This window comes from Phoenix dactylifera, unplaced genomic scaffold (genome assembly GCF_009389715.1).
Source record: "Phoenix dactylifera cultivar Barhee BC4 unplaced genomic scaffold, palm_55x_up_171113_PBpolish2nd_filt_p 000328F, whole genome shotgun sequence".
NCBI lineage: Eukaryota > Viridiplantae > Streptophyta > Magnoliopsida > Arecales > Arecaceae > Phoenix > Phoenix dactylifera.
In genome coordinates, this window is record NW_024067792.1 from 267,993 (window position 1) to 287,145 (window position 19,153).

The following is a 19,153-nucleotide window of genomic DNA, read 5'->3' on the forward strand; positions in this document are numbered from 1 at the left end:
ATCTATTGCGGATGACAGGAAATGATAAACAGTAGGTTGTTAAGGGCATGTCTTCGAGCATTGACAGCCCACTGATTAGTGATTACAGTACTAACACAGCAACGTGGCTCAAAACATATCATCTCAAACCCGCTGAGACAAAATCGGTTGGCGTAAATCTCAAAGCAAAAGCACCTCCCAGCCGTCCTCCAAACCTCCGCCCGCTGCTCCAAGCCAAATAGCGGACCCACCCCCAACCTCCAAGCTTCGGTTCTTCCGCCCTCCCTCCCTCTCCCCCCTCTCTTTCATTCACACCCACGCCGCCGCCTAACTCTTCGGAGCTTCCAAAGACTCCTCCCTTTATATACTCTCTTCTCTTCTCTGGCGACTTTCCTACCCTACGGCTCCAGGCTCTTCTCCTCCTTTTTTCGCCCCTCCATATCTTCTCCCATGGCCGCCTCCATCGCCTTCAACCCCCCCGTCATCCCGGCGAGATCCGCCGCCCCAAGGAGGATTGCACCTCTCCAGACCCTCTCCGCCGCCCCCGGCCTCGCTGCCCGGTCCCTTTGCTTCAATTCCAGCCTGAGATCGGATGGGACCGCTTCCTTCTCTGGTAACCGTCTCTTTCTCTTGCTCGCACTCCTACTTGATTAATTTGGGCCGTCTGATTGAGGTTTGTGTCGAGATCGGCTGGAAAGCGCCATTTTTGGGTGGTGGGTTTTACTGAGAATAGCTCGGGTGGTTGGTTGGTCCGGATTAGTTAGAAAACTAGCGTTTTTTTTTTTTTGAAGTCGTACTAAGAAGTGGCGGTGAAAAACATGCTGCTTTAATAATGCATGGGTATTGTAATGTTTCAAAATTGGGAAGATTTGGTTCTTCCTTCATGTTTCTTGTTGCAGTGAGTTTATCGGTTAAATACATTTTGATATTGAGTTTGTGTTCCTTTATGATACATTATTCAAGTTTAGGCAGTATGAATGCTTCGCCTGTAAATTTGAGCATAATATTTAAATTTTTGCTCTGTCGCACTTCAAAATTCATGTTAGATAGTCAGATACATGAAAAAGCCAACAAATCTTTGAGTTGGGGGTATGTGTGAATGTGTCTTTTTTTAGAAATAAATTCTAAGATTGCGAGATCATTTGAGATCCGGTGTTTTTTTTAAAAAAATTATTCAGCATGGTGTAGTTTCCCGTTATAACATTCTGCCCAGTTCCATTCTTCATTGAAACGTGCCACAAGCTCAGTACTTGGCTTAAAAGTCTTAAATCCTCTTGCTTGTGGACCTTTCTATACAGGATGACTACTTGAAGCCTTTAAATGACAGAGTACTTCTTTCCTCTACTCCTTGGATTTTTAAGTATAGCTGTCCATGCAGAGGTTTGATTTTAAAGGGAAATTTGAAGTTCAGGTCAGCTGATATCCCAAGCTTGCAAGTTTAGTCCATCCTTTTTCATTGGATGAGCTGAATATTCGCATGGAAAGGGCACATTACATTGGTACTATGTGGAGGCTCGAGAGAATCAAAGATAAAAAATAGAGAAAATGAGGGTTTATTGTTGTGATTGTTTTACTCCTCCTGGAAGCAAGAAGCTCTTTCTTTTCTCGAATATTATCAAGATGCAGAAGATTTAGCTATGATCAAGTTTATGTTGTGATATTTTATCATAGTAATTTGCTTTCCTTTTGGACATCATCAGGAACGCTTGAGAAAATCCAATTTAGCATTGGTTTTGCTATTAGTGGTAGCTGAGAAGTAATTTTTTCTTATTCGACAAAATGGAAGTGTTTGTGATCCCTTTTGAGGGAAAAATTTGATGCAATATGGCTGTGTTTGGTTGAAAAGGATAATTCTCATTGTACAGGACCTTACAACTATTCAGGTCCTTGCGACATGTGTATCTACAACTTTTAATACAAAGTATTTTATATATTATAATTTCAATGATTAATGAGGTATTGGATCATATTTAAACATCATTGATATTTCATTATGTAGATTTAGTCCTGCCTGTTTACTTAATCAATAATTTAATCATAAATTTCCTTTGACATTAACCTTAACATGCTAATAATTATGTCCTATTCGCTAATGGCCCGAACAGGTGTGAGAACTCGGGTGGCAGCTGTTGAGCAAGCAAACATTGATGAGGCTCAAAAAGTGGAAGCTCCTATTGCTATAATCACTGGAGCTTCTAGAGGAATTGGAAAAGCGATAGCATTAGCCTTGGGCAAAGCTGGTTGCAAGGTGAGTAAGTTTATGTCACATTTTGGCTCTCCTACTATAGTTAAGATTGAGCATTTTGGCATATGGAATCTCAGCAATTTTAAAGATGTAAATAATCTATAAGCAGAAAATAAGGGTCCATTTTGTAGGAAGTTGTTTGGGGCTTTAATTAACTTTTAGATTTCTAGTGTTTTTTGGTTTATTTTTTTAAGAAATATACTTACACAGTCTCTCTCTCTCTCTCCCTCCCTCCTTATATATATGTGTATATGTATGTATGTATGTTTGTGTGTGTATGCATGTATAAGGATGGACTATGCTCTTCTCGAGATGAGAGGGTATTTGTTCATTTCAAGTCCAAAATCAATAATGGTCATTTAAATTGATGAACCACAACATTGATCATGATCTATACGACTAAATTGCTTTACAACAAAGTATCATATATTTTGGTAGTCTCTAACCTATGCATTATGTGGACAAAAAAAAGAATAGTTCTATCGTACTAGTGTGCTAATATACATGTAAAATATTTAAGTTGAGAATCCAAGTTTTTGATCATGATCTACACATGTTACAACATATGTAGATTGAGTCTAAACAATTTTAATGTTTAGTTCATGGCAAAACATAGTCTCACATTGTCTTAAATGTTCATTTTTTTCATCCATTTGATGCATAGGTTAAAGACTATTAAAACATATGATTTTTGGTTTCTAAGCATTTTAATAGTATAGATCATGACCAGTGATGTGATCTTTAATTTGGATGCCCCATTATTAATTTTGCACTTGGGAGTAGCCCCTCCACTTTAGGGGAGCATAATCCATTCCTGATATATGAATATGTATGTATGTATATTTATATACATGAACATATACACATGTATGTCTTTGTATATGTGTATATACACGCGCACACATATATATCCATTCCTGATATATGAATATGTATGTATGTATATTTATATACATGAACATATACACATGTATGTCTTTGTATATGTGTATATACACGCGCACACATATATACATGCATATATAGGGTTGGATTATGCTCCTTTGGAGAGGGGAGGGTATGAACTCCTCTCAAGTCGAAAATCAGTAATGGAACATCTAGATTAAAGATCCACATACCATTGATTATGATCTATACCACTAAAAAAATGTCTAGAAATACAATATCACATATTTTGGTGGTCTCTAATTTATGTATCTTTTGCACACAAAAATGAAAAGTTTCTATTGTGCTAACATACTAAAATGCATGATAAAGTATTAAATTAAGAAATCATTTTATTGATCATGATCTACACATGTTAAAACATATGTAGAATGAAAATCTGTAGATTTTAGTATTCAAATCATAGTAAAATATGGTCTCACATTATTTTAACTATTCATTTTTGCAATGCTTGACGCATAGGTTAGAGACTATCAAAACATGTAAATTTTTGGTCTCTAAGCATTTTTCATGATATAAATCATGGTTAATCATGTGGATCGTTAATTTGGATATCCCATTATTCATTTTGGACTCAAGAGGAGTAGATACCCTCTTCTCTCGAAAGGAGTAAAGTCTATTAGTTCAGAATCAATAATGGAGCATTTAAATCGAAGATCCTCATCATTGATCATGATCTATACTAGTAAAAATGTTTAGAAATCAAATATTACACATTCTGGTGGTCTCTAATCTATGTATCAGATGGATACAAAAATGGATCTTTTCGATTTGGCTAGTATGCTAAAATACATGACTAAATATTAAATTGAGAATCGATCTTTATTGATCATGATGTGCACACGTTAAAACATATATACATTGAAAATTAATGGATTTTAGTGCTTATATCATAGCAAAACATGGTCTTATTTTATTTTAATAGTTTATTTTTGCACTTGCTGGATGCATATGTTAGGGACAACTAAAACATGTGATTTTTGGTTTGTAAGCATTTTTCGAGATATAGATCCGGATTAATTGCATGGACTGTTAATTTGGATGCCTGAAGTCCATCTTATACACACACATACATATATTTACGCGGATGGTGTTGCGGTCAGAGTGGGGTTTGGTTTTCTTTTTTTCTGGGGGGCTGTGAATCGGATCTTATAATCTGTCTGATCCATTGGGGTTGGTGGGGTGTTGATTAAATTATAGTCATTATCAGCGCTGCTTTTGTTGTGCTAATTTTGCCCATGCTAAGGTTTTTTAAAATTCTATTCAGGTCCTTGTAAATTATGCCAGGTCAGCAAAGGAAGCTGAAGAAGTCTCGCAAGAAGTAAGCCTAACTGTTTCCTTACATAATAGTTTATCTACTATGTAATTCTGCAAGTACTTTATCTACTTGCTACCATTCATATTTGCTGCAATATCTTTCTTATAATTAGGATGACCCTGTGATATGTTCAAGAAGCCTTGAAATTAATTGCTTGTGTTGAATAATTTATCGTGTGATAAATTTATTCATATTTTTTTTAAAGTATTATTTCTTTATATCATGAAACTTTCATGCATGCTGAACCTGCAGTTGCGTAAGGTGCACAGTAACATGATAAACTGTGTTACCACTGCCACCGTCAGCTTTCCATTTTCCTCTTGCATTGGTTGGACGGTCTGTTAAAAACTATTTAAAATGTCAGATCCATGGAAGCCGGTTAAAATTATTCAACTTGATTTCTCATTCACCTGTTAATTGCAACCAATGTGTATTGATTATTCTATTGATTAATTATTTAAATGTGATAACCTTCTTGGCTTAAATGATATGACTTGCCCAGCTACTGAAAATTAATCTGTCCACATCATGAAAGTTTCTCATTTTATAATTTGAAAGAATTTGCTCTCTTACTGTCTAAACATCTTGTTAGTTTCTGAGGAGACTTGAATTTAAACTTTTTCATTGGTCAATTATTGAGTTTTCTGACATTTGTCTGATGTTTTGTGGTTCTGTACCAGATTTATGTCCAATCCGTATATTATCTTGACAACTGAAATAATATCGACCTGCAAGGGCCAGAGTAAACATTTTTGTTGCAAATAACAATGCTGTATCTTTGGAAATTTTGTGCTGACCTTATACAATAGACTTCCAGCCTCAAGATTCTCTGCATACTCCCCACATATTTATTATGACCACCAAGTTATGTGCCTACAGGCAGGGTTTATTAAGTACCATCTTAAGTATTGAAATTGGAAATTTTGAGACATAATTTTGTAAAAAATACCACTAATATGCACAAAGATATTTCTAGAGTACGTAGCTTTTTTTGTGACTGATTCTCTATTTGCCAATAAAAAGTGAAATGCAGAATTCCTTCTTTTTTTTGATAACCCACCCCTCCCACCGGCACCCCCCCGCCCCGGCGGCTCCAAAAGAGAGAGATTAACGATATCCCTATTACATGAGTTGTTATTTTTTGAGAACTATTTTCTGGCATAAAGTATGACCCTAAACCAAGTGGGATGGTGGAAGTGAATTTATGTAACAGACCTCAAATAGTTTGGGATTAAGGCTTAGTTGAGTTGAGTTGAGTTATGTATTTTCTAGCACGTGCAATGCTAGGGGAAAGTTAAGTGGGTTGTGCTATCTCATATGATTGAAACTTCTTAGAATTTGTATGTGTTCTATAATAGTGAATGATTTATTAATAAACTCAAACTTTCTACAAGGTTCAATGAAAAAAATGGAATTCTTTTCAGCTTATCAGAATTATATAGAGTGCTAGATGCAAAATTCTTTTCATATTGGTAATATCTGTCACGCCCCAAATTCAGGACATAACACGGCCATGCTACCGAGGGGTACAACCTGCGATAACACGTAACCAAATATTTTATTTAGTTTCCATATCTATATCAAACAAAATATAATAAAAAAATCCAACTTCATCATCTATCAAATAACAAAGTCAACATCGGTTCTGATAACCTACATTCAGACATAAATACCCAACTCATAAATCACAATATTTAGAAATTTTATTAAGCTACAAATCCATGACCAACTAAAGATCTAAAGCTCTGCTACATAATCGCCAAGCTTGCGAGTGCGTACTCTAAGCCTGGACCATCCTTAATTTCTATTGAACCTACTCATTTGAAAAAAGAAAAATATAAATATGCGAGCGACACAGCTCAGTAAGTAAAACTTACACTATCTTACCAGATCAAGCATAAGTTTTTCGATATCCATGCATTATTTAAAAAATATAACAGTTATTGCAAAAGTAAGCATTTCATCGTACAATATATTAAAACAAGTCATAAAGCCTAACATGCATTCATAAATCTTCAATATTTCATAAACATGGTTATAAGATCAAATAAATTTATAAACCATTCTTCTACCATTTAGCACATCATAGTTTAAAATATTGCTTACAGATATTCATGCTACAGTCACTTTATGCTTATGACAACCATGTTTCGTAATCAATAAAGATTCATGTTCTGTATGCCAACTTTATACCCGCTAGCAGGGTCAAGATTAGGAGAAGGTCATACATAGCTATTCGAAAGCCTTTAGAAAATTTATATCTTTTTCTTAAAACATACCCATACATCGATAAAAAAAATAACTAAATGGCATGATTAGATTCATATTTCATAATAAAGCTATTTTTTTTTTAAACATTTATGAAACTATTTTCATAAATAAGCATGATTTTCATTACACATATGTTGATCAATAATTTTAAGAAAAATATGATATTTCCACAAGCAAATTTTATGCAAGAAAAACTTGATAATTTGAAAAATAATGAGTGTAAGATCTACTTACCTCTTTCATCTTAGACTATCAAACTTTGCTAGACGAATCCGCTAAACCTATTTAAAATATTAAAAGCAAAATTAATTTCTATTCAACGACTTTAATAAAATTAAAAATAATAAGAGAAGATTTGACCGGATATACAGTGGTTCCGGGTGGGTCAGGTGTAAACGATTCACTATGAATCATAGGCACAGGCTCAATCGGGGCCAAGATTATGTAACAAGGTTCATCAATGATGGTTTCAGGGATGTTCTACAGGGTCGGAGTGGTCGATCTGACAAACTGCCCGGGCATCAGGACGGTTTTGGGTCTCTTTGCAGGGGTCAACCAGAGGTCCATAGGATAGGCAGTTGAGACCCTTTTTACTGGGGTCCATAGGTCTTTTAGAGAGAGAGGGAGATGAGAGAGAGGGAAGAGAAAAAATGAGAGGGATGGGTTCTCTCTCTCATGTTCTTCCTTTCTTTCTTTTTTTCTAATTTTCTTGGTAAACAAGGGAAGGAAGAGCCGGTGGATTGTGGTGGTTCGGCGATGGTGTCAGCTAGAGGCGGTGGCAGGAGGTGAGAAGTGGCCGATGATGGCCGGTGGGAACAGCCGTACTCGGCTAAAACAAAGAGGATGATAGAAGAGGGGCAGCGCCCCTAGCTGCCTCGGTGGCAACCTTCTCGACCCAAGAAAGCATCAACGGGGATGGGGAACTCACCGGCGAGAGGGGTGGAGGCAATGGATTTCGGCCAGCGTTGGCGGTCTCCGGCGGAAGAAAAGCAACAACGGTCAGTTCTTGAAAATAGAGGAACTAGGTTTTAAGTGGAGGAAGAAATGGTTTCAGGCAGTGATGCTCATCCGTGGTGGCACGCCAGCCACCTGAGAGAAAGGAGAGAGCTTGGTGGTCGATCGGGCGAAGGGGAATCAATGTATTTATAGTGGGTTTTAGGAGGAGAAGATAAGCTTAACTCTCTAGGGGATTCAGCCGGCCGTTCGCTAGTTGCAACGGCCCCCAACAGCTGCCGACCGTTGTTACCAGTCCCCTGGGGAGTTCGCCCTGGCCGCTCCTCCCTAACGGCGGCCTTTCGGGTGGGGGATCATGATCCCCTGCTCCGATTCTTTTTTGTTCCCCTCCAAATGGGAGCTTGGGCTAGGCCAAGCTTGGGTCAGGCCGGTCAAGCAGACCAAGCCTTGACCGGGCAATCACACTATCAGAGTGCTAGATTGATTATTTTTGTTTTTTGAATTCTTATTTTTGAATTTGGGAGATCATTCCATAATCACAAGAGACAAATATCCAGAGGCAACAGAAGCAATTAAAGTTGTCTTTATATTTTTATTTTAACAGAAATGTTGTTATATGCTGAAAACCATATTTCCTTGTTGATGTTATTGAATTGTAGATTGAGGGATGGATTTTTATAATCCATCTAAAATGATAGAGCAATCATACATTTTATTTTGGGAACTCATTTATATAAATTTAACAAAAAGACTCAAAATACAAATGGTTCTTATTGCTTGAGATCTTGGATTTCCGCTAATGGATCTGTTAAACTTTAAACCGCTTTGTTTAAATTTTGTCTATACAAATACTAACTGTTTAAAGTGGTCTGCATGTGAAAAGAGGAAGAATGTCAGAACTGTGCTTAGTTTGTTAGTAGATGCCAGACTGCATGAACTATCTTTTATATGAATGAGTTGGTAGTGCACTCACTAAATTATTTTTTGACTTTTTAAATATCACAGTCAGTTTCATAAATTTTAAATCTTTGTTTTGTTGTTGTTGATGTTGTTTCTGCATGGCTTGACCCGTGCACTGGTAGAAACAGCACAGCAAGTGCCATGCCGTCTGCCAGGTGGCAGCACTGATGCTTGAAACCTTATCTAGTTTTGACTATACAGGCTAGCCAACTACTTAATTCACAGATATTTTGCTCCTATTGTGTTTGTTTTCATCTCTTTGGGCATTCGGTTCATTATTTTTCATCAGACCGAGAGCATTAGATCATGAATTCTCATGTCTATCCCAACTGCAGATTGAGGCATCTGGCGGTCAAGCCATTGCATTTGGGGGAGATGTTTCAAAAGAAGCTGATGTGGAATCTATGATCAAAACAGTGAGTCAGATATACCGCATGCACTTAGTGATACACATAGGAGTTCTTTTAATATCATCTTATTTTCTAATCTAATGCTATGTCACATGTTATACTTCTAGGCAGTGAATGCATGGGGAACAGTTGACATTTTGGTGAACAATGCAGGTCCTTGGGACTGAACTTCTCTGCACTTGCTACTTCATCACCTTTTCTTTCTATAACCAAACTATTGATGCTTTCAGGAATTACGCGAGATACATTATTGATGAGAATGAAGAAATCACAATGGCAGGAAGTAATAGACCTGAATTTAACTGGTGTCTTTCTTTGTACACAGGTGTGCCCTCGTACTTCTTAACATTTTATTCCCAGAAATGTTAACTTATGTATCAGTTTAGTCGCCATAACTGCAATCTATTCTTTTCTCAGGCTGCAGCCAAACTTATGATGAAGAAGAAAAAGGTAACTCAAAGTCCATGTTCTCTTGTTTCATTTATGGGCAAGCCTATTTGGAATTTGTGAGTAGTACTTAAGTGGCCTTACATCTCTGCTCATATTCAGTCTTATATTACTCTGATTGACATGTGGCTGAAAACTAAAGAAATTATGACTAATGATAAATATGTTGTTGATATACTTCTGTTAATTTACTCAAAGAAACATATTATACATGGAAGGCTGCTGAAGCTTGGTGGTTATCTGAAAGATGGTAATCTTTTTTGGTAAACAAACGATGGTAATCTTAAATAACATGTTGTACATGATGACATAAGCTTATGTATATTCTGCATTAAACCATATTATATGAATAGGAGACAAGGTTGAATAGAGGGTGGTAGTTGAAATAGTTTAATTCATCATATTCCACATCTACAACTTCACATAGACGTAAGCTTATGTTTACTCTGCATTAAAGCATATCATATGCATTGGAGACAAGGTTGAATAGGGGTTGGGGCTGAAACAGTTTAATTCGACATCTACGAGTTGTCATTGTTCCCATTTCCAGGAATTATGACATATAAACACTACAATTACTTCAATTCAGTCTTCGAAATTGAATGATAACTTTTGAGGAGGAAATGGTGCATGAGATAAATGTATTATTGGCGTATCACTTTAAAGTAACTGGTAACTTTCACTAGGAGGAAGAACGCAGATAGTTTGGAAATTTGCTTTTCTGACCACAATTAAGCAAAGATCTGTAAAACATGGATACATTGGGATGCACAAGTATTGATTGTGTGCCCTATGTATCTTATCTATGGGAGTGGTTGGGAAGACTACCTTGCAGTCTGGTACTTGGGCAACTTTTATGTATGGTTTTGTTGGTGGGGACAAGTCTGGGGCAGGGACAGACTATTGTTTGGAAGAGCATAAATCTAGTTGTTCATGGATCCTAAGCCGTGAAAAAATGCCATTCAGAAAATAAAGTATTACGCTATGTTTTTCATAGAAAGAATATAAAGGTTGCTAATATCTGATACATTGTTAAAATGGCTGTTATCTTTAAGTGATGATTTAGTGGTGATAAAATTTTGTAAAGTATGGGTAAAAGTGGTTATATAAGTTGTCGAAATAAGATGCCTGAGAAGGATAAATTTTTTGCTAGAGAGCAGTTTATTAGGTTGTGAATCAATTTTCATGTGCAATATCAAGAAAAAAGTCAATTATTTTTATTTTGCTTAGGTGTCATATTATTCGTGTTTCTCATGTGCACCATGTCATATTGCAGCATAATTGATAAAAAAATAGTAGATTACTAAAAAAACATAACAGAGGGTGAGCCTTGGTGCAATGATAAGGTTGCTCCATTATGACCTGGGTGTTATGGATTCGAAACACAGAAACAACCTCCTGCACCCACGGGTAAGGCTGCATACATCTGACTTTCTCTAGACCCAGCAGTGGCAAAAGTCTTGTGCGCTAAGCTGCTTTCTGTTATTGAAAATGCAATAGCTAAGATATGCTAAAAGAACTTTGTACGTTTCTAATATGTAAGTCAAACCTTCAAGGTGAAAACATCATATCTTAAAAAATCAGCTAAAACCACCATCTATCACATATCATCATGTGAATGTAGACTATTAAACAATATTGAAGACATTGCCTATTAAAAGCTAGAAACCAGACATATATGTACTACATATATGTATATTATAATGATATCTTCTCTTTATGTATGTGAGAAGACCTAAGAAAACATTAGATAGAATTATTCCTTTTCCATCATTATCTATTTTACTTACCTTCATACCCAATAATTTTTTTGAAAAAAAATGAAATATCATCACCACTTCAAGAATTGAAAGCATGTATGTCAGCAAAGTCAGCAAATCCCACTATATCGAGTAATATCTGAAACACTTCGATCTAGGATTGGCACCTTATTATTTGGTGGTATAACTCGTCCGAGTTATCATCCTTTTTTTTTAATCTTAGGGCTTGTTTGGCATCCCCTTTTATTTCTTGTTTTCTTTTTTTAAAAAAGTAAAATTACAAAAACCGAGACAAAACATGTTAAATGCCATTATTTTTATTTTTTATTTTTTAAAGTTATCTTCATTATTTCTACAAAAATAAAAGTAATAAATTCTTACTTTCAATATTTTCAAAAACAAGAAGCTCATATTTTTTACCAGCACCAACAATACCGCATCTACTGCACCATGTCCACCACCATCGTCGTTGCTGCCGCCCTTGCACACCAGTGGCCTTTGCCACATAACTGGTGCCTCCGCCTCCACTATCATTACCACCACAATCACCGCGATCGCTACCTCCACCGCACAATCATCACTATTATTGCTGCCTTTGTCACATTGTTGGCGCCCCTGCTACCACCACCCTTGTTGCTACCGCCACTGCCACTGCTATCGTCGCCTCTGTTGCCTCTGCCACTACTACCACTGCATCTACCATCATTGTCATGTTTGTTTCTAAAAATAATTAACTATACCAGATGTGTTTATATTTTTTAAATTAGAAATATAAAAAATATAATTTTTATTTTTTTATTTCTGAAAATAGAAAAATAAAAGTGATGCCAAACGACATCTTAGCCTTTATCTTTTGTAGTTTCCTTTAGTCTTTTCTTTGGGAGATCCAATGTCCCTATGGGTTTATCCTCCACCACATCTTGCGCTTCTTGATAACTTATTTTACACTTTAACGGGCGCCTAATTTTAAAAGTTGGCTGTGGAAATTTTCAGCAGATTCTTTTTATCTTTCCATTCAACCCTTTAAACTCTGAACTCAAATTGCAAATCCTCAAATCTTAGGCAAAACACTATGGCGATTCAACTCAAGAACTTTCAAGTTAAACTGAACATTCAACAATCCTCACTTTTGCTCCTTGAAGTTCTAAACCCAATCAGACCTTTTTAGGTCCTTGTCAATTTACCTTCCAATGTTGAATTTGATATTAAAGTTCAGTATCTTCGATTATCTGGCATCATCTCGGCTAAGTTGTGGTGGAATTTGACTGTGCTTTTAGGACATTTTCTTAAAAGGCTGACAATCTTTACAACTTTGAAATAACTTGGAAGATGCAATACAGAATTAAGTTCTAAATTCATTAACTTTGATTGGAATAAATTGAACAATCGAGATAGATGTCCTAGCATGCTGCAAGATTGTGAAACCAATGGTAGTAAGTTGAAGTACAGATTAGGCATGGTTGTTGGCTAGTAAGATTCCAAGGCTGGTTATCATACTTGACTCAAAAAATTCCATGGGTTGAATAGAATAGAGGGGAGGAGGACAATTTGGATCCACCTTAAGAGTTCATGGAGATCTCCAGAGAGATGTGTTTGATTACAAAATTCATAAAGATAACTCAAGGATTATAGGAGGCATAAAGAATCATTTTTCGTACAAAACCAGTTACATTTTACAGGTCACCTACTAAGGCAAACCCATTATAACTTCTGATTCTACCCATACACTTAATAACTGATCAATCTGGCAGTTTGCTCCTACATCACAAGACTTCTGAATTAATATTGATCAAAAATATCATATATTTCATAAAATCAAGATCCACGTGTTTTTCTATATGCTATTGCTCGTTGCAGCATCAATTGTGTTCGTACTATTTTCTCAATTTAAGTGTGAGAAGATCTCCCGAAAAGTATTTAGTGCTCATTTTGGTCAACTCTCCATTATCTTTCTTTGGCTGAGTGGCATGTACTTCCATGGCGCCCGTTTTTCTAATTATGAAGCATGGCTAAGTGATCCTACTCATATTGGACCCAGTGCCCAGGTAGTTTGGCCAATAGTAGGTCAAGAAATATTGAATGGTGATGTGGGCGGGGGTTTCCGAGGAATACAAATAACCTCCGGTTTTTTTCAGATTTGGCGAGCATCTGGAATAACTAATGAATTACAACTCTATTGTACCGCAATTGGTGCATTGGTCTTTGCATCGTTAATGCTTTTTGCCGGTTGGTTCCATTATCACAAAGCTGCCCCAAAATTGGCTTGGTTCCAAGATGTAGAATCTATGTTGAATCACCACTTAGCGGGGTTACTAGGACTTGCGTCTCTCTTTTGGGCGAGACACCAAATCCATGTATCTTTACTAATTAACCAATTTCTTGATGCTAGAGTTGATCCTAAAGAGATACCACTTCCTCATGAATTTATCTTAAATTGGGACCTTTTGGCTCAACTTTATCCCAGTTTTGCCGAGGGCGCAACCCCCCTTTTCACCTTGAATTGGTCAAAATATGCGGAACTCGTGAGTTTTCATGGAGGACTAGATCCAATAACAGGAGTTCTATGGCTGAGCGATATTGCACACCATCATTTAGCTATTGCTGTTCTTTCCTGATCATTTGTCATATTTGTAGGACCAAGTGGGCCATCAGCTATGGCCTTAAAAACATTTTAGAGGCTCATAAAGGTCCATTTATAGGCTAGGGCTATAAGGGTCTGTATGAAATCCTAACAACGTCATGGCATGCTCAATTATTTCTTAACCTGGCTATGTTAGGTTCTTTTAACCATTGTTGCAGCTCACCATATGTATTCCATGGCCCCTGATCGATACCTAGCTATTAATTATGATACACAACTTTCGTTGTTCACACATCACGTGGATTGGTAGATTTCTTAGTTGGTCTTGCTGCACGTACAACCACTTTTTTATGGTAAGAGACCATGATCCAACTATTCGATACAACAATATATTAGATCGTGTCCTTAGGCACCGCGATGCAATCATATCACATCTTAACTGGGCATGTATATTTCTAGGTTTTCACAGTTTTGGCTTGTATATTCATAATGATACCATGAGCGCTTTAGGGCGGCCCCAAGATATGTTTTCAGATACCGCTATACAATTACAACCCATCTTTTCTCAATGGGTACAAAACATTCATGCTTTAGCACCTGGGGTAACAGCTCCTGGTGCAACAACAAGTACCAGCTTAACTTGGGGGGGTGGTGAGTTAGTAGCAGTAGGCGGCAAAGTATCTTTGTTACCTATTCCACATATTATTTTGAACCCTCCTAAACACTCTCTAGACTCCCATACTCAATCTCTCTTGAGTTAATCTTTTTTACACCTAGAGTCCAACAAAATTAAACATAATTCATGCAAACAAGATGACTTCCCTTGGACCAGTCATATAATATCCCTTGTTCAACTAAATGGGTCATTCAGGGGTTCCCATGCATCCCACGCACATGAATCTTTTCTCTGTCAGGTGATCATTCATCATGAAGAAAGGACTATTGCATGATCCAGTATGCATGCCAACTGGTCTCTTTACTCAACTGTAGATTCATTGCAGAAACTACAGCAAATGACACATCCTTTTGATTTCTATTAAAAAAGAATCTTCATATTCCTTGGTGTAATCAGTTGTATGTTTTACAGATGCATTGATCTTTTAGGGATCTTCACCCCGTAAGAGTTTAACAATGACTCTTTTATTGTGAAAATCTCTACTTGGAGGAATGTCGTCATACATCACTTGAGCGAATCGTATCATGAGTAAATTCTCTCAAAGCCTGAATGGAGTGTAAGGATTTCCAGGCTTTTCATCTTGAAGTGATGCTTATGGAAATTTTAGTAGACGAAGGCTTTGTTTGGCATATGGAAAGAGAAAATATAAGGAAACCTGATCAAGAAGCCTATTTTTAGTGGTTTCTTTATTGAAGAAAATAATAAGGTAAAAAAAATCGAATAAGAAAACAATAGCCATTAGCTTGCCCACATTTTAAACTTCTACAATTGGAAAGAAAACAATAGGCTTTCCAACTTCCAGTTTTACTTGGACACAAATTCTGTTTTGTGTACTGCAATCTTGGGTGTTGTCCCAAAACCCATCCTTCTAATGGCTTCCATCTGCAGTAACCACTTTTTTTGCCCTTCACCAACAACCGTAGCCTCTCTCTTTTGCACCAAAACCAAAGACCACCATCCAAGCTCTTTTCATTGTTATAGTCTTTATCCAAAGAATCCCTAACGAAGTTGACAAAAGTGGTTTCAGATGATAAAGGCATATCCCTCTCGTCTCTTTTAGGAGGCAATCGAAAGACAATGTATATATATGTCAAGCAGGAATAGTGTTAATTAGTTTGATTTTAAGATGTGTTGCTATGTTATAGGTTCAATTGCTGCTGTCAGACACTAATACAGCGTGTTGGAAGAATATTGGGAAGAAGAATTCAATTTTAGGATTGTGTATAATGTCTGCTGTATGAATATGCTCATGGTAGCTTTTTCTTACTAAAAGAAACAAATGGAAAATGGTCTGTATGTCTCCCACTGAACTGATAATAGTGCAGGCCTAGTGACAAGTCACATACAGTTTATGAAATGCTAATCCAGTTTAAACCTACTTTTATTAGCTCATACAAGAAACAAATGATGTTTCTTAAACATGTTATTTGTGTTTTTTTGGAATTTAATGTAATGAATGAGCAGATGATGTATCAGATTTTCTGAGATTTGCTTTATGTGATTTCAAGAATTTTTCTTTAATAAAATCAATTTTCTTCATTTGGGACGATCCTTGAAGAGGCAGTATCTGTATGTTTATATATATTTTCTACACGTGTAGACTATAGGTTGTAAGTTGTTTTGAGGATATGATTTTTGTAGTTTGATAATTAATTATTGAATAAACAGCACCTATTGAGAACTTTGCTCGTTCACTACTCCAACTCTGGCTGTTTTCCCTTTTATGTCCTTTTCTCTTGCTTTTTCCTTTGTTATCTAAGTTGCTCTTTTTTCCTTTTTTTGCTTAGGACAACTGATAGATCCGTTCTTGTTTCTATCATTTCTCTAGCTATACTATTTCTTTGGGGTAAATACAAGCTATAGCTTCTACTTTCTTTGCTTATCAAAAAAGAGATGCTCGGTGAGATTTAATAATGTTTTAAGATGCACTGTTCTTCTCCTTCTCTGGCCATGGATTCCCTCATCACACCCTAACTGTGATTCATTGAAATTACTTATTTTCATTTTGGAAGTTTTGGCCTGGACAGGACTAATAGCATAGTAGGAACCAAGGTTCGCCGTACCGGTACCGGACCCCGTACTGGTGCCACACTAGCATAATATCGGTATGGTATGGTACAAAATTTTTTTGGCATACTGAGGGTCGGTGCACCACCCGTACCGGTATTGGTACCGAACTGATACGGTACGCCCAGTATCATCCGGTACGATATGGTACGGTACGACATACCATGGTAGGAATCATAAATTGATCAACTTGAAAAATTGATAAAGGTATGTTATGTTTATGACCACCGGTCTACCACATCTTTGTGAGGCATTACAGTGTTCCAGCTCCTTATCTGCTGTATTGATTTGATTGTACATCTTTGTCCATAATGATCAGGTGCATCAAATTTGAATTTTATGCCACCTTGTGGCTTATAGAAGTCTTTGATGTGTAATCATTCTTCTTTTACTGTTGAATTCTTATCAGTTCATGACTTTCTATGCAGGGAAAGATCATCAACATAGCATCTGTTGTTGGTCTTACTGGCAACATGGGTCAAGCTAATTACAGTGCTGCAAAGGCAGGGGTGATCGGTTTTACCAAAACTGTAGCAAGGGAATATGCAAGCAGAAATATCAATGTGAGCTTATGGTTCCACTAAGATCCAAAGTAATTTTAGCCTAGCTCTTGTAATTTGTTATAATTCTTAACTACCTATGCTGTAGGTGAATGCTGTTGCCCCTGGGTTCATTGCATCTGATATGACTGCCAAACTTGGAGAAGACATTGAGAAGAAAATCTTGCAGACCATCCCACTGGGTAAGCACAAACCACCGTGTGTCTTTATTCTGGCTTAATAGACAAGCCATTTATATTAATGCCAAAAGCTGAAAAGGTCGTGATGTAATATCTTTTGGAAGTTTGGATTATTTGTATATATATGTCACCTCATAATATTTTCTAGAAGCAATACTTGAGAATAGGTCTTATTTTCTCCTGGTTTCTCTCAACTTCAAGACATATAATACTGTGTTCTGTGTAACATGGTCATGTTGTGTTGTCGAGACCCTGAACACAAATTTGAAGTTTGAGACCCTCAAATTTCCTTTCCTATGAACTCCTCATACAGGTTTCCTCTAAAGACTGAAGCTACGCGGCTTCCTGCAGTAGATGATATTGTTTCCTTCAACTATCTTCTCCTGCTAAGCTTTTGTTTTTGTTTAACTATTAGATGGTGCAAGACTCTTCGTTATTTAAGTCTAAACCTTACAAGATGGGGTAAAGACATGGAAGTATATGAAAATCTTGTTATTTTTTGATACAAATTTTCAGGGAGATATGGCCAACCAGAAGAAGTCGCTGGCTTGGTGGAGTTCTTGGCCCTGAATCCTGCAGCAAATTACATAACTGGGCAGGTGATATAATCAATTTACCTTTCCAATTTTAAGTAGGCTACCTGTTCAGCCATTGTTTCCTTATGACCTCATGAATAGTTGGCATTTCTAATCTTACATTTTCGCATATTTCCCTTACATGAATTTCAATTTGCAAAGTGTTGTGCATAATCCGATACGGCTTTCCTTTTCCCATAAGTATCAAAAATAATTGTAAATTTTTTGATGCAGGTTTTTACCATTGATGGTGGGATGGTGATGTAAGATTGAGTGGAAGTTTGTTGATATAGTTTTCCCGTGTTTTTAAGCCTTCACTTGTTAGTTCAACGCTTTCCCACTCTTATTAGGTGATTATGGATATGTTAGTACTGTGCTCTGGCTCTTTTCTGGTCAGCCTCTTTTTTTTCCTCCTGTGTTTTGAGCCTCCATTCAGTAGTTGAGAGCTCTTGTTAAGTGATTTAGTGACAAGAATAAGAAAATGCAATCTCATTTTTGCTGTTGGGAATACTTTCCTTCAACTGATCCATGTTTCAATGGGTCGAATTTTAGTGATAAGAACAAGAAAATGCAATTTTATTTTGCTGTTTCAGGATATCGGATATCACTCTTTTGGTGGATTCATGATCCGAATAATCTAAGAATTTCAGGAACAATGGTCTTAAAATCACATACAGGATTTAACTTCTCGTTTTTGGATGAGCAGAATAGAAAGAGAGAAATCTCGACTTTGTGGATGAAAAAAAACCATATATAAATCATTCCATCCATCTTCTCCAAACGTTTTCAACGTCCAAGAGATTGAGAATTAAGCCTGGAGAGAAATCTCTTGATTCATTCATTCATTTATTTCATTTCCTGTCATTCCATAGAAAGAACAAAGAAATAAAAAAAGATCTCCCCTCCTGCTCTCACCTCTCTGTTCTCCAAATCTCCTGATTCAAAATCCATCAGTTTGGATTGCTTGAAGCTTGTCTGGTAAAATTGGTTGCTACCTGATCAGAGGCAGCCTAACCTAGCAATAATTTTTTTTTTTCAAAAAAAATCAGTTTATTAATTGGTTGAAATCTGCCTTCTCTTTGTCAAAACAATGGAACAACTTGTGTTTGTGCCTGGGATAAAAGCTGATGTAGGTGAAAGGCTAGATTATTTATCCTAGGCTAAGGCTTTTTTTAGAGGGGAGAAAAGGAAGGAAAAAATATCTAAGCTAAGCCAACTAGCTTGCA

General features: G+C 36.6%; 1 protein-coding gene across 1 annotated transcript; it reads left to right on the forward strand.

Moving 5' to 3' along the window:
- Window positions 1-212: 212 nt before the first annotated feature.
- On the forward strand, window positions 213-18,522 carry LOC103708896 (3-oxoacyl-[acyl-carrier-protein] reductase 4). Its single transcript, XM_008794000.4, has 11 exons — window positions 213-592; window positions 2,085-2,227; window positions 4,437-4,490; window positions 9,008-9,088; window positions 9,190-9,235; window positions 9,313-9,407; window positions 9,500-9,532; window positions 17,042-17,176; window positions 17,262-17,355; window positions 17,869-17,951; window positions 18,162-18,522. The coding sequence occupies exons 1-11, from the start codon at window positions 430-432 to the stop codon at window positions 18,192-18,194; spliced, it is 960 nt and encodes a 319-aa protein (XP_008792222.1). The 5' UTR covers window positions 213-429; the 3' UTR covers window positions 18,195-18,522.
- Window positions 18,523-19,153: the final 631 nt, after the last annotated feature.